Genomic DNA, 15,625 nt, shown 5'->3' on the forward strand with positions numbered 1-15,625 from the left:
ATATTGTTGTTTGAGAATCAGTGCAGAATACTCAATATTTAAATGATTAAAAAACCTGCTGGCGAAGGAGACGAAGACATATCAGGAATTGAGTCAACCCGAACAATTGGGGTAGACGAAGCTGGCTGCTGCTGATAGTACATCTGGATGGGAAGTGGTATAGCTCTCCTCTTCACTCCTACCACATGTATATGTGCTTGACCATTGTTAATTGGATCTTCTACTCTCTTCACTGTATGATTTGGAAAGACAGTTCTGCCAAACAGAGCATAGATTAACGTTAATAAACACAATAACTCTATCCCTTTACAATGTGTGGGTTTTTTTTTTTTTAAGAATATTAATCTAACACTACTCTTACATGCAGAGTAACTGCACTAGAGCCTGTATCTTTGCAAAACAGAAGAATTCTCTGAAAGCTTCAAAGTATTCATCAGGGGAGACCAAAAGGTCAAACTGACTTTGGCAAAGACTTTGAACAAGTTAAGTGAAAACAACAGTATCTTCAAGAGCTGCATGGGAAAGAATTGCAAGCACTATAAGCACAGAAGCAAGTCTACTAAAGATCCTGAAATAGGATGAAATCAAATTAAACTATTAACATACTTCAATTAAAATTTCAAAACTACATGCCTTTCAAACCCAACTCTTAAGTTTAGCACTGCTAACACTGCTTTACATACTATGGCTCATTTTTTTTGCTGCACAAATTTTTCTCTTACCGAAGACATTTATAAAATCCAGTTGATGTTAGGATTCCACCTCGAGCTAATTTACTACAGGTAGAGAGGTATTCAGAGTACATTTCCGCTCGAGAGATTGAGCAATCAAGATTCACCTCAAAATGGGCATTCAACCTGAAGATGAAAAAATGGACTATGAAGCAAAACACAGTGACAATGCAGCTGTTAAAACATTTCTGTTTGTACGAGAGAATTTTGAGACCCAATACAATGAACAGTAGAATTTCAATATACTGTCCTGTCCAATGTCTGTTCCACACTTTTCACTTCTCATTGCTTATGATATCTAAGATATCCAGTCAGCATATAATCAATACATGTATGATAACATGCAGAACGGTCCACACATGTGCCTTTTTTTTTATTGTACTTTCAGAAGCAACAAAAAAATAAAGATAAGATTTATTTGGTGACCTTTCCTCCCCCAAACCACTATGCTTATTTCTTAATGACTCCACTTGATCAAAAGATGGACTGAACACTAAGTAATTCTCAATCAAACGTTTATATTGTAAATCTACTGAACATCTCTGTAAATAACAATGAGATGTGAATACAGTCTTACTTCAAAATAAAGGAAAAAGCAGATGGAATAACCATCTCGATCTGTGATTCTAAGAGATAGGAAGGCAGGAGAAAGGGGGCTGGAATTATAAGAGAGCATGCACCTAAGACACGCACTTGTTCCAGGAGGCACGTGGTATGTAGGCATCACAAAATCCTTGAACAACCTACTCTGCCTGTTAATTTCTAGGGAAATCTCTAAAAGATTCTGCATCTCCTGCAGAAGAATCTCCAGAAATGCACACACCACCCAGGAAGCTATGAGAGATGGCAGCAGTTTCTATCTGTTGATTTTATTTATTTAAGATCTATTATTCCAGCCCAGAGACATGCCAACAGTTCATCTCCAGCAGTAAATGGACGTAAGTAAGTTGTGTGGAGACACAACTCTCAAACAGTGGAACCTGAATACAGGCTCAGACAGAACAAAACTATATTTAGGATGTCAGCATTTACTATGTGGTGCTAGCACTTTGGAAAGTTGCACTGCATTTCCCTTTGTAGAGTCCCACACTCCCCTAACAGCTAAATGTTTCAAAGAGGAAAGCAAAGGATTACATTCTTTAAATCATGTCCTCTCATAAACAATGAAGTGCAAGTATAATGTCATTTCTCCTGCAGTTTAGTTACAATTTTAGTATGACAAAAATTGAGACCACACTCTGTAACAGAAAGCCTAAGTTCCAATTAAATCTGGCATATGAGATTGTCCAGCTAGGTATGTTCCATTAGGCTGACAGCTATCACCGGTACAAGCAGCACACAGAAGGTCAGGACTTACAACGGTGGAACGTGAACTACGATTAGCACTTCCTGTCACACGCACTTATCTTACAAGAAGACTCCTCCTACCCAGGCTAAGCTGGCTTATAATATAACCAGAAAGGTCTGCCAAAATACCTTTTTTACTGCTGCTTCCAAGAGATAATAACTTTTCTAACATCTACTTTTATAATTTATTCATTTTCCAATTTTGGTTAAAACATACAACGAAAATCTACAGGAATGGAAGACACTCCATGTCACTGAGGAAAACACTTGGAAGGGGGCAGTTCTCTGCTCTAGATCTGAACTTTTTGAATTTTAATTTTGTCTGCACAGACAGTATTTCAAGAAAGTGTTCAGAACTGTATGTTAATTTTTATTATTCGCTGGCTCATACCTATCATTAAAAACAAAATACAAGTAATACTCATCACTGACAGCTGTAGAAGCACAGGGCATACAGACTCCGAAACGAAGCACTTTCCAAATCTTCCTGATGCTGATATATGGTTCTCTCCATTACTTTTTGTCACATGATGGTATTGCAGTTACATATTGGTTCCTACCCATACTTATTTTAACAGTCAAAACTCACATTTTACATTCTATACATAATGCAAAATTCACCTTGCCTAAAACCTTACTTCTGCAAGCTAGACAACTAATGCTCCCTGCACTTAAGAGAGAGAAGGCAGCAGCAGAATGTCATCTGTAATCTTCTCGGGAATTAGCCAGACAAAGACACATATTCTAAATACTGGGAAATCTCCCCCTCAAGTAACTAAAAAGTAGCCTAGAAAACCATCTTTGAGTAGTGACCAACTTGTAGATGTCTAAGTTGAAGCAAGCAATCCCAACTTCCAAGTACTAGTTTAAATATTTAAACATGAAATATTTCAGCCTGTGAACAGGTTGCAAACAACAGCACGAGAGCAACATCAGCTGACCAAAAAGAACCTTCAATGTTTCTCCCATAAAATGGGAGATAATCATAATACAATATTTTGCTGGAAGTGAAAACACTAAGCTTCAACAAATTGTAACTACTTCATTTTGAAGTCCACTGTCTAATCAGTAATGAACACACAAGGCATGCAGCAGCAGCAGAGAAGTCCACAATGAACTGATTCATACAAATATTTAGAATGTCAGTAGATTCACATAAATTAAACACAGTGCAGAAAGATGAAGCTCTGTTCACAGAAAAACCATAAGCAGAACAGTTTTCTTCTTAATATCTAACAAGCAGCCAACCACGACACTATTAGATAAAAGTGAGAGAATTTGGAGGAGAGGATTTAACACTCCTTTGTCTGCTTGAGATTTACAGTGATCACATGAGAGTATTGCAGGACCTGGCTTTATAATTTGAGGATTACTTTTATATTGGTGCAGTAACATGGCAAAGCATTACCTGATGAAAATACTCGTGAAACATAAAACACTGCTTGACAGCTTAACAGAAATCGATGCAAGAGTTAAAAAACTAATCAAACTATATTGTAAGAGAGAATTTCAATCATCAGCTGTCCAAGAGAGAATGTGTTGGTTGAGTTTTTTCTTTCGTACTCCCTCAAAGCAAGGATGGAATGGTTTTACTCCATACTCTTCAGAAACATTAGTCCAACAGTGAAAAGAAGCAAGTCAGAAAAATCTGTGACACATCAATACAGGCATTGTATTTTTCTTTTTCGTTTAGATATCTGAATAGAACAATGCACTTACCACTGACATGCAAATTTCTCACTGTCTATTTCTACTATTCCTGGTGGTGGAGCAACGTGTGGTGCTCCTCTAGAGGCTGTGGGGAAGGAAAAAAAAAACACTTGCTGAATAAAGAAAATGATTTTCATTGTCACAACTTCCAATGGTACAGATTCTCCTGTTTTTGTAAGGAGGGTACTTCCAACTCACAAGAGTCACTTCCAAGTGTCACTTCCAAGTCACAGAGGTGGCACAGGGCACACTACAGATTTGCTCCAATTTACCAAAGTCGAGCAGGCAGTTTTACAACTCCTAAGTTCAAACAAGTTTAATGTAAGGAATCTGTTGCAATATCATATCTAACTCCTTTTATTCGCCCCTGTCTATTCCCTTAAGACACATTCTTTTCCAGCTGCCTTCACTGAACAAGCTCCAGAAACGTAGGACATACAAGTTAGTATGAGGGCTGCTCCAAAAGTAATGCCTTCCATTTTATTATGGTGGCCCTGTGTTATGGTAGTAGAGCTTGAACCTTCACACCAGTATTCCATTACATGTTGCTGCATGACAGATGGCAGCAGAGGTGCTGTCTGACAAAATGGTGTCTGACATGAAGTGCATATGAGGTACAGCTGTCACTGAAAACCTTCATACGGAAAAAATGGCACCCAGTGACATTCATCAATACTTGTGAACATATAAGTAGACCAAACAATGGTTGCCAGCACAGCAAGGTGGTAGGTGGTGCACTTCAGCAACTGCAACAACATGAAACACAAGCCATGTTCTACATGGCCACGCAGATTTTTACAAGTATAGCATGCAGGTTCTTGCTCATTGATGGCAAAAGCACATTACCAATGTTGGCAACCACTGAAAAAATAGTGTTCTGAGGCTGAGAATTTGCTCTATCAATTACTCTTACTGTGCTCTTTGAATTTGTTGTAGCTTTCCTGGAAATAAATAGGAGGTGTTACTTTTGGAGTGATCTACACATCTGTCATGCTGATTCCTTCTGCATTTTTCTTCAGAATGAATACCTGTTCCATCTTGTGTGCACTTGAGTTATACTGTTCAGTGCTTTTATTAATAAAGACAGAATGAGATTTACATGTTTTCCCCACTGACTAATAATTGCTGTGTCATCAACTTGAAAAGGACTAGTACTTAACCGTAAAATAAAACTGCAATGGTTAATCCATAAAATTTAATTAATAGATGAGGTCAATTAAGAAAACATTTTTAAAGCTTGAAATAATGCAGTTATAATTGGGTTCACATCACAATAAGCTGTTTAGCAGCCTCGAATTAGGCACTCTGTATGCCTATCTCATCTCTGTAATTCTACCAAAAAGTTTATGCTACTGATCAATAGTATTCTGTATAAAATGCCATATAAAATAACTTTTCATGATTTCCAGGGAACTAATGCAGAATGAATACCCTGTTTCAAATGAACAAAGTTAAAATAGCTTGCACAAGTTTTCAGTAAACTTTCATAACAGCAACTGAAAAATATTATTTGTTTTTTCACAACAGTTTTGGCTACTAAAGCTTTCAATTTTCTTTCTGAACAAATATCTGAGAAAGATGCCATATTTTGTGTATAACGCCATGCTTATTTACATAACCCAATCAGAAACTTCCAAAGGACTACCTGTGCAGTCTGCTGTGGGGAGCCTGCTTTGGCAGGGGGGATGGACTAGATGATCTCTGGAGGTCCCTTCCAACCCTTACAATACTGATTCTGTGACAGAAATCACATCATATAGAAAACGCTGTAGAAGAGTATGTTTCCTTGTAGTGCTACTAACCTGTGATACCTGTTGCGTGCGTCTGTGAAGAACCATGATCCATCATGGGTGGTCTGACATCAGGTACTCCTTGCTGGCTAACACACTGATGTTCAATGAGTTTTACAGCAGTAAGTGCATCAGGCCCAAACATTTGGATGTCCATAGAAACCAGACACACTAACGTATCTAAAGTATTAAATGCAAAACCAAAAATTGCATTAGGACGAGACAAGTGAGGCTAGGATGTACTGATTTGCCCTAAAATTGTCTTGTGTTGAAAGAAACCAAGCCTCTGCATGCTTTTGTAGATTTGTATGTAAGTTATTAATGGCATTTAAAAACTTCAGCTTCCATCGTTACTAGCATAATGAATTTCTTGCTCACACAAAGAATTCTTTTCATAAAATTTACCATTCAAATATCCATCACTAATCTATGTGAATGCACTCACACACGCAGCACTTTTTTACCCACTGAACTTGCCATCTTCTGAAGCCTTTCTTCCAATGTAAGTGAGAATAGTGTATTTTGTCTTGCTTCTCTCTTACCTATGCTCTTCTCTACTTTAGAAATCTTTGTGCAGGCCACTTCTCCCATTTCTGTAAGCATATATAGCACCTCAAGTGCTGAGATTACAAGCAGCACATCTGGTAGTGTGAGATGACATATGATCTCCTTGTAGGACTCTTGATCCACATATTCACAGATTAAGACACCATTATCTTCAGCCTTACAAAGATTTGCCAAGATTTCCATGCCTGGAAAACAAATACAAAACAGTTTAACAGCAGTAATTGCAATTCTAACATCACAACAAGAATAGCTTGATATCTTACCTCTCATTTTTAAAAATCTATCCCTTGACATGAGGCATTTTGTAACAGTGTGAAACATTAGATGAGTAGTTTTGAAATCAACAGGATCCAAGAGAAGCTGATAGGGAAAGAAAAAAAAAAAACAAATAATGACTAACATTATGCATATCATACTATTAGTTCAAATACCTGCAAACACATTTCAAAATACAAGATTCAAGAGTGTCCAGATGCAGCACAGCTTAATAACACATACATTCACAAAAGCGTAAACAAAAAAACTGAGAGGATTTTTAGCCCCCTCTTCCTTACCTACTCTGAAGTAGCAGTCAAATTTATAGTTTACTAAGAATAAGTAAGATAAACTTATTTCTGTAAAGTCAATGGTATATTCAAATATTTTAGTGTCCAACAAAGAACAGAACTTGAGTACAAAGAGAGATTCCTTCCCAAAGGCTAACACAACCATGCATCCTGTTTCTATCCTTTTCTGCTTCCTGATCAGATCTCTCAAGACACTGAAACATGTAACAACCTTTCTTATTCATGAGGAAGTGAATACATGGTAAACAAATATAGCTTTTTCAGACAGTAGACCAATACTTCAAGTCTCCTTCCCTGGTATCTAGCCATTTAAATTAAATTTACTTGTTTTATTTTAAAACAATACAGTACCCAAACATATCTACTTGTAAAATCTGTATGATTTATGCACAGAATGATGACAGATAGAAACAGTGTATTTTATTACTTTCAAATCTCTTTGAAAGAAAAGGATGTCTCACATCATTCAGGCAGTATACCCGGGGCCATGTGACTATCACACGAGTGTGCACTAAACGTGGCATAAAAACACCTACCATCACCTTCCCCAAACATAGGATTTTAAAATTAAAAATAAAGGAAGTACAAAGCAAATGAGCTAGTGCATAGTCTGCAGAATGTAACTAATTTCCCTCCTCCCATCTGTAAAACTAAACTGAAAATTATCCAGTATGAACTCCCTATATAGCCCCACGCCATCAGTCTTTCCCAAACAAGTCAATTTAAGCAAAATGATACACACAATTTGTATTTTCCTTTTGGCTGTTGGTATTTAACGTATTAAGAGAATGATTTATTTACTGTTTCATTCAATAATCAAGGAAAAGTAATTTATTTCATTAAGATTAAAGTAAAGCCTTTATCAAGTGGTATTTTAATTATTCTGTTTGAAAGAACATTACCTCTGCTGCTATATTTCCCAGCGTGTCAAGCCCCAACTGCCGTAGAGAAATAAAATGACTGTGAGCAGAGAGTAGCAGGAACCGAAGACAAGTACGATTAGCTGCCAGAAGTTTAACATTTCCCTCTTCAAAAGAAAGATTACGTAAAATCACTGCGATCTGCAGTACCCGCTGCCCTTCAATATCATTAATGCCCAGTTTGCGAGGTGGATGAAATAAGGATTCCCAAATCCAATCTTCTGATGGAATATCTACAAAGTAAATAAATATATTTCAGTCCTTCCTTTACTCTATTTACAAACACCTATCTGTTAATTGTAGTCAAGATTTCTCACCTTGAGATTTGCTTCTGTCAGAAATTAGGTCACGTACTTCAATATCCTCAACAATATCCCTCCAAAACTGAAGAAAAAATTAGAAATACACTTAATTTTTAGTAATTATATTTCTTGAAATTCTATTTTTATTTCCATTACTTCAAAATACCTTTGAATGGGAAAAAGATAATTCTTTCAAAATTCCTCAGTACTTTAGGTCTTAACTTATCAAACAATAACACAATTTTTCATTCACGGAATGATACGCAAGATGTTTAACAGCTTACATTTTGGAAGCTCTTTCTTTTACAAGCACCAGAAGTATGCATTCATGATGAACCAACTCTACCCTGGGTCTATATTGGTGATACATATACTGAAACTACACAGACAGTTTTCCACAAAGAAATGCAGCACTAAGTGAAAAAAAGTAGAATTCATTTCTGTTCTCTTCCTACAAGCAGTGAAGTCCTAAGGACGATGACCCCTCTTAGTTTCAGTAAATCTTATCTCCTGCCACAAGTCCAGCACTTAACATTTCTATCTGAAGAAATGTTAAAAGTGCCTATGTTTTCCACATCACCTTAAATCAATGAAAACAGAATCAACAGCCACCACCATCGCCAGCCTTATTTATAAAGCAAATCAGAATGCTTCAGCGGACGAAAATTCAAATTGCTTTACAGATATACGGCCGATCTGTAAAATGGTTATGTTGCTAGAACTGCTGAAATAACCATCACTCAAGGGATCAAGTTTGCAAGCTAGTAAAAACATACTCTAGTATATACAGATACATATAAAATAATATATTCTAATGTACATATTACAATAAGAACATAAACTTTCCTCTGACTAATGCATATATTCCCGACTCACTAATGAAATATAGCTTCTCTACTAGCTATGAACACAGAATAAAAGCACATATAAATCTCAATTAAAAAAGGATGGTACATCCAGACAAACAGCAGGAGGAATTATGCTATGCAAATATAATTACTAAATCACAGCATTCATACCAAGCTTGACACTATTATCTTCATGAAAAAAATAGAATACTACAGATTTTCTAAATTGAAAAGGAAAGAATTTTATTCTCCACTGCAATGCCAATAAATGACATCCAAATGCTGTTTAGTAAAGAGGATTACTTGCACAGAAAGGATTATTACCTCATTTTAGTAAAGACAAGAAGAGTTACATAAAGTAACTTCCCATCATTTGTGATAAACAGATTTTTCAAGTTAATTCTGAGGCCACCATGAATATTCAAAGAAGATCGAGGGACAGAAGTAAAGTTTACAGAGTGTACTTCATTTTGATCTGCCTTTCCTGAAACTTGTTCCATAAATGTTGCAAAGAGCACACAAAGATCTATCTCCTTGAAATGCATTAGTCAGTATACACGTTCCTTTAGAACGCTTCCTTTTGGAAAAGCAGTGAGGACAGTAAGCCTTCACATTCCACTGGAAAACTTTACAAGCTTTCAGATATCATCTGTTTAATCAGTTAAGGATTTTTTATTATTATTTTTTTCTTTTTAAGGAGTGAATATCGTACGGAGATGCTGACTTTAACCCAAACCTCTTTGGAAGAGGACGAAGTCAAACACTGTCATGTTAAGACCACTGTCACACATTAAATGATAAAACAGCATCATCACGTTTTGCTAGCTGAATCCTCCAATAATCAACTTTTTGCCTCTCAATACTCAGCTTATAGTCTAAAATATAATATTTAAAATCTCAGGCAAAAAATGTCTCAAACAGGAAAATTTTTCTATCTACATGGCAAATCATAGAATGGTATGGGTTGGAAGGAACCTTTTAAGATCATGTAGTTACAACCCCCCTGCTATCAGCAGGGACACCTCCCTCTAGACTAGGTTGCTCACAGCCCCATGAGAGGGCATTCACAACCTCGCTGGGCAACCTGTTCCTGTGCCTCACCACCCTCACAGAAATTTTTTTTCTGACATCCAGTCATCTTGGATATGTTCTCAAAAGGATGGAAACTGAGGATATAAGCTTTTTGCAAGCGAAGACACAACAGGTACTGCTGAAATTAAAGTCTCACAGTCCTAAAGTTAATTACAAGAAATACATTTCTGGTTGAGTAGCCATCTCACCTAATACTTGCAAAACAGTAAGAGACCCACCCTACATGCTTGAACAACTGACAAACTCTCCTGTTCCTTAAGGAGCAGTCTGTGTAACAATTCTAGCTGTCAGGGGTCAGATAAGATTTTTTTTTTTCCTCCCCCCCAGAAAAGTACAGAACACAGCTTCTTTCTATAAGTTAAAATTTGAGAGATACCATGGTACCAAATGAAGTTTACCTACAGTTATTATCTGTTACTCTGAACTGTTTCATAATACAGTCTTGTGAACACAAGATGCTAACCACTCAAACCAGAGATTTTTGTGCCTCAAGATTACCTAGAACATATACATAATCCCTGTAACATACTCAAAGCACACCAGATGATCATGTGTGCCCCACCATCTCAGCTCCTCTATATCCAAGAAATCTGTAGGTCACCTAAATCTCTAAAGGAGGAGAACCTGGAGGATTAGACATGAACATACAGACAACATAACTTCAAAATCTATGACATGTTTTCTCCTTTCATGTTTATTTCTGCATACACCATCACTGTGGATGATAATGCTCAGTGAGCACTCCTTTACAATACTCTCTTCATCTAATCCTTCACGTAAATAAGGCAGAAGAGCTTGTTTCTACATATGGAAAAGAACTACACTGATTCACTCTTGATATACTCCCAACAGCCTTGCAGATGATTCAGCAGAGTGATTAGGGAAATGCTATCACAACCAGAGGGTCGGCAGTAAGTAATCTCTGGTTCTAGAACCAATTGGGCTCTGGACTAGGAGAATATTCATTTAATGTATTGATTAATACAGAGACATGAATATTAGTCTGTTCAGATAGACCAACACTCATATGTTCTTGGACAAGGTAATAAATAAACAAAAACTCTGTAAACATGATTCCACATCTTCCATTCAACAGGCCAGCAACTTAAACAGCTTAACTAACTAGTAACAGGTTCAAAAATTCAAGCACATAAGCTAAAACCTATGACATCTGGTAATTAACGTAGCAATTTCAGAGATGGACAGCTAACTGTAGAAAGGACAGTTGTTGACAAGTGTTTTGCAACAAATCCTGAATGTACAGATGGAAGCTTGATATGTTTTAATCACCATTCTGAGCTCCAATACACCTGAAGGCTTCACCCTAGACAGCTGAGATCTGCTCTTCTACAATTACAAAAACCTTTACAAAAACAAAACAAAACAACACAGTAGAGAAAAAAAAAGCATATAAACAAAGAATAGCATCTTGTTCTGAAAGTTATCCTCTGGGACACTTGTGAAATACAGATATTTCCATATTTCCATATCTAAATCAGACTTTCACATTGGAATCAAGTGTGCTGCTAGTAAACAATCAAGGAAGGAAAAAAAAAAAACAAAAAAAAAGAAACCGCCCTTCCTCTAACACACTAGGGTTACCTCAGTGTTTGCCATTTTGTATACCTGAGTAAAGGTGTTGAGACATCTTAAGTTCAGAGTGAGACTGCAGCCTCTATTCCTTCTCTTTACACGGGAAGAGGGTCCTAAATCACCTTTTTTGGATTTAAGCAGACTGGCTTGATTGCTTTCAGTCCATTCAACATTTGTTTCCTGCCTAAGCAGGAAAGATCCCTGAAAAGAATGGGGGGGGGAGCAGAGAATGACAAGGTGGAAAACAGAATTACATGATCTACATACAATGTTTGAGATCCACCTGTGAGAAAAGAAAAAGACAAAACATGCCAGCTTTTTTATTTTCCCAAAGAAAAGGAAAAAGTGGAAAAGGATGGGTTAGATCAAGCTGTCTGGGTGCTCATTGTAAAAAAAAAAAAATGGAGGCAAGAAAGCAAACATCACAAGAAGTTTTTCTCCCCTACTATAAACTGTGGGTATTGCAGTTTGATACTACATACAAACAGAAATGAACATTAAGGAAGCAAAAATGTAGCTCTTTTTAACATTTATTCCTATAAAGATATTTTAGTTTGCTATATAATTTGAATATAAAGCTAAAACTTGGAAGCAAACAAGTAAGACTTGACTATGTGACATCCAGATGGCAAGAGATAAGGGCCAAGAGTTAAGGAACTTGATTCACATGCACAACCTGATTACTGTCAATAGACAAGTTCCTCTGGAAAAAGATGCACAAGATTACACAGAATTCAGTGAAAATCAGATCAACTATTTTTCTGTCCATAAAAAACAATGGACATGTAGCCCACAGATATGTAACGTAGCAGTAATCATGACAACTTATTGTCCAAGAAAAACAGTACAGCAAGTGGAGCCAAGTTTGTGCCTAACAGCTTGATGGATCACTAAGAGAGAGAAGGGAGACATCTGAAAATTCTTCCAGGCATTTGCATTTGTAATGATCGCTCTCTCTGTGTACACATTACATGAGTCAGACTCAAAGAATAAATGCACAGTAAGTTAATGTTAAACTTATAAGAAAGAGAGTTGGACAACAAAATAACAACTTAAAAAAAATGAAGAAGAAGAAAACTGGAGAACTAAAGCATTATGCAGAGCAATAAAGAAAGCACAAAAACTGCATGAGAATGGACTTTGGCATTCCATAGCCAAGAACTTAAATAAGGTCACAGTGTCATTCCAAATAACTAGAGGTTTACACTTAATAGCCAGGAAGCCTCCAAGGGAGCAAAAGCAACAAACTAACACGACTATAAAGGAAAACAGCAGGCATAATTAAAACGATATTCAAATTCTGACAATTAATGGAACAGAGATTATGTATTCACTTTCAAGATGTTTGATTTAGGTTAGAGGGAAGCACTGTACAGAGTGAGAAAGTATCCAGCACTACATTAAAACTGAAATTACAAAAAAAAAATAGTTTGGGAAATTGGTAATGCAATGAGAATTGTTAAAATAACAATAATTAAAAAAAAAAAGGATTCTAAGTTTAGTATTAAATGAAGAAATACACCACTTTTCACCTTTACCTTCAACAGGACTTTTAAGCGGTGTTAGAGGATACAGCTAAAGACGTACATCCCTTTGTCAGTATGACATTATCAAATGAGTAAACTGTTCTGTAAAATTCATGATACCATTGACCATTTACAAAGCTTCACAAAAATCAATGACAGCTTACCAAGTACTGTGAAAAATGAAGTGGTTATATATAGAAAAAATAGAGCAGCAGAAATAAAACGTTGAACGCACAGATATTTCTGCTTGCTCCTAAAATGCTGGTAGAAGATGGATAAAATTTCATCTTTTTTGAACAGCAATTTAAAAAATAGTAGTATTGGTAAGAGAACAACAAAAAAAAAGTTTAATTTAGGCAAATGTCAATTTGTTATAAAAACTATTCAAGTGATTTTTTTAATACATAATTCTATAAACACCACGAACACAAGCACAAAGAGCTTGAAATGCAGAAACTAAAACCTGTACAATCCAAAGTTTGATGCTTATGTTCATGGATTCCAATAAGTAGAAACACCTTAGAAAGAAGTTAAATCAGTAATTGTAGCTACACAGATGACACATGAAACGTTCCAAACCTTTGATCACTTTTTGTACACTGCATTTGAAAAGCCATTCTCAGCTAACTAAGATTAGGAGTTCAGTTGTTTTGTTTTGTTTTTTTTTTTTTTTGCATAAAACAGACATACTGACACTTAAATTAACATCTGTTTACCAACAACACAAATTATTGCTTCCTCTATGAGTCCTGAATTTAAGCTCAAGAATTATTTTCCCAAAAGTTTCAAGATTTCTAGTACTTCTCTGCAAAACAAAACCAAAAGCCCGAAGTCCAACAAACGAAACAAACACTGATGTCTAAGGATAATGTTTACAAGCTAAACAGAATTTCTATCAACAAATACTTCTAGCTTGGCATTTATACATTTGAGACACAGCACTTTCTGTTCATCTCTACCCTTTCTATGTTCATGCTATCACAGTGCTCTTAATTCATAATTCTACACTTTTCCTCTCCTCTCTGAGAATTCGCTTTTGTTTTTATCTTTACAGAAGTTCTAATCTGCTGCCATTACTGTAGAGAAACCAACTGGAATGACGACTGCAAAATCAATTGAACATCCGGCAGTAAAATAGAAACAGGCTGTCAAGAATTGTGAGAAAGGTAATGCGAACAGTGAAAAGAGGGGGCACATACTCAATAACCATTTTACTAACCTTAAAGGTATAAAAAGCTAATTTAAAAAACAGATGCACCATATCTAGCCTGCCAATCAAATATCTCCATTCTGTACCAGGTTCCCATAATGCTTTCTGTTTTCTGTTTTAATACACTCCCAGTGCCAATATAAAATAAAGGCCTTTCAGCAGTGGGGTCAAACAAATGCTTAAAGTAAGATGTCATGAAAAATCTGGATTACTGGCATTAGACATATTTTTAGATGTGATGGTAAGTTTCTAACATGCTTTCAGAAGTATTTAACTACAGGGTGGTACTATACATATGTTTAATGCGCAAGAATAAAACTTGGAGAGTATCCAAGTTTGTTATTAGTAAGTCTTACTGCAGCTTTAATAATGGTTCTACTTAACACTCTCGTTAAAAACATTTATCAGAACCATCTGTCTTTATTTGTCACAATTACTTACATTTATGTAATTAATGAACATATATTAAATTAGAATTCTGTGCATTTACAGATCTAAATGTAGTACTTGTTGCTCCTCTAGAGCAGCAATATTCAGTGACAGTGTAGGGTGAAGTAAAAACAGAAGTGCTAAGTGCTTTAAAAAATAAAAAAATAAAGAACCCCACAACTTAATGTATTCCAGACAGTTCTCAGTGGAAAAGGAAACAAATATTATGAAGCATCATTTTTTATTTTTCTCTTCAGCACACCTGAAGTGCTTTTTCAAGTTCACATACTAACAAAAAAATGCTTACCTTTGTTGTTGTTGTTAACTTTATTTAGGAAATAATTCCTAGGAAATCTATTCATTGCTATTTCATCAATATTTATCATTTCACTAACCCTACAGTAGTCTAACTTTTCCCAAATTTGAGTTACATAAAAATGAAAGAGAAGACAAATGGAAAGACCTCCTAACAAATATTTCTGTATATTAAGACACTGGCAAGGCATTTAAATACACAAAAAGATTAAGAAATTGGGCAGAAAAATGACTACCAATCTGTAAATAACTCAGCAGCTCACTTTTTCATATTTTCATGCAATAAAAGCCATAAATTAGCAAAATACACTTTAACATGGCTTTCTTCTATTTTAGTCACACAACTTTTCACCTGAAATTCCGTTAAGGAAGTTGCTGTATATCACAGTAAATGTGCTGGAATGTCAACCTTCTTTCAACTACAGTACATTTCAGGCTCAAAACATTCATCTAGAATAAGGAGCAAGCATTTATGCAAAGCAGCTTCTCTTACATTTTTAAGCTCATTTTGTTACTAATACAATACATCATGCCCTCTAGTGGAAACACAAAAATGTCTTGTGCAAAAACATTAATTGAAACAAGCATACGTCTCTAACAGTAAAATTGCCTTATCTTCTTGCGTCATGGCCCCTACAGTCACAATTCAGAATGTAGCTGTTGTATCTGTTTTTGCTGG

The 15,625-nt window shown here is 35.8% G+C and overlaps 1 protein-coding gene across 2 annotated transcripts in view; it reads right to left on the reverse strand.

The window, feature by feature from the left end:
• Window positions 1–15,625, reverse strand: part of ARID2 (AT-rich interaction domain 2) — a 103,638-nt gene that overhangs the window by 24,863 nt on the left and 63,150 nt on the right. Inside the window, exons 7-15 of one of the 2 annotated variants that reach the window (XM_065743414.1) lie at window positions 11,500–11,667; window positions 7,949–8,015; window positions 7,614–7,864; window positions 6,409–6,505; window positions 6,121–6,330; window positions 5,591–5,758; window positions 3,798–3,873; window positions 723–857; window positions 56–255 (exon numbers count right to left, since the gene is read on the reverse strand). In XM_065743414.1, the coding sequence (XP_065599486.1) occupies window positions 56–255; window positions 723–857; window positions 3,798–3,873; window positions 5,591–5,758; window positions 6,121–6,330; window positions 6,409–6,505; window positions 7,614–7,864; window positions 7,949–8,015; window positions 11,500–11,667 (1,372 nt within the window). The remainder of the gene's footprint in view (window positions 1–55; window positions 256–722; window positions 858–3,797; window positions 3,874–5,590; window positions 5,759–6,120; window positions 6,331–6,408; window positions 6,506–7,613; window positions 7,865–7,948; window positions 8,016–11,499; window positions 11,668–15,625) is intronic. The other variant, XM_065743415.1, reaches the window with a different exon arrangement.

This window comes from Cyrtonyx montezumae, unplaced genomic scaffold, assembly GCF_038088225.1.
Source record: "Cyrtonyx montezumae isolate F1298 unplaced genomic scaffold, pur_monq_1.0 scaffold_3, whole genome shotgun sequence".
In the NCBI taxonomy this organism is placed as follows: Eukaryota; Metazoa; Chordata; class Aves; order Galliformes; family Odontophoridae; genus Cyrtonyx; species Cyrtonyx montezumae.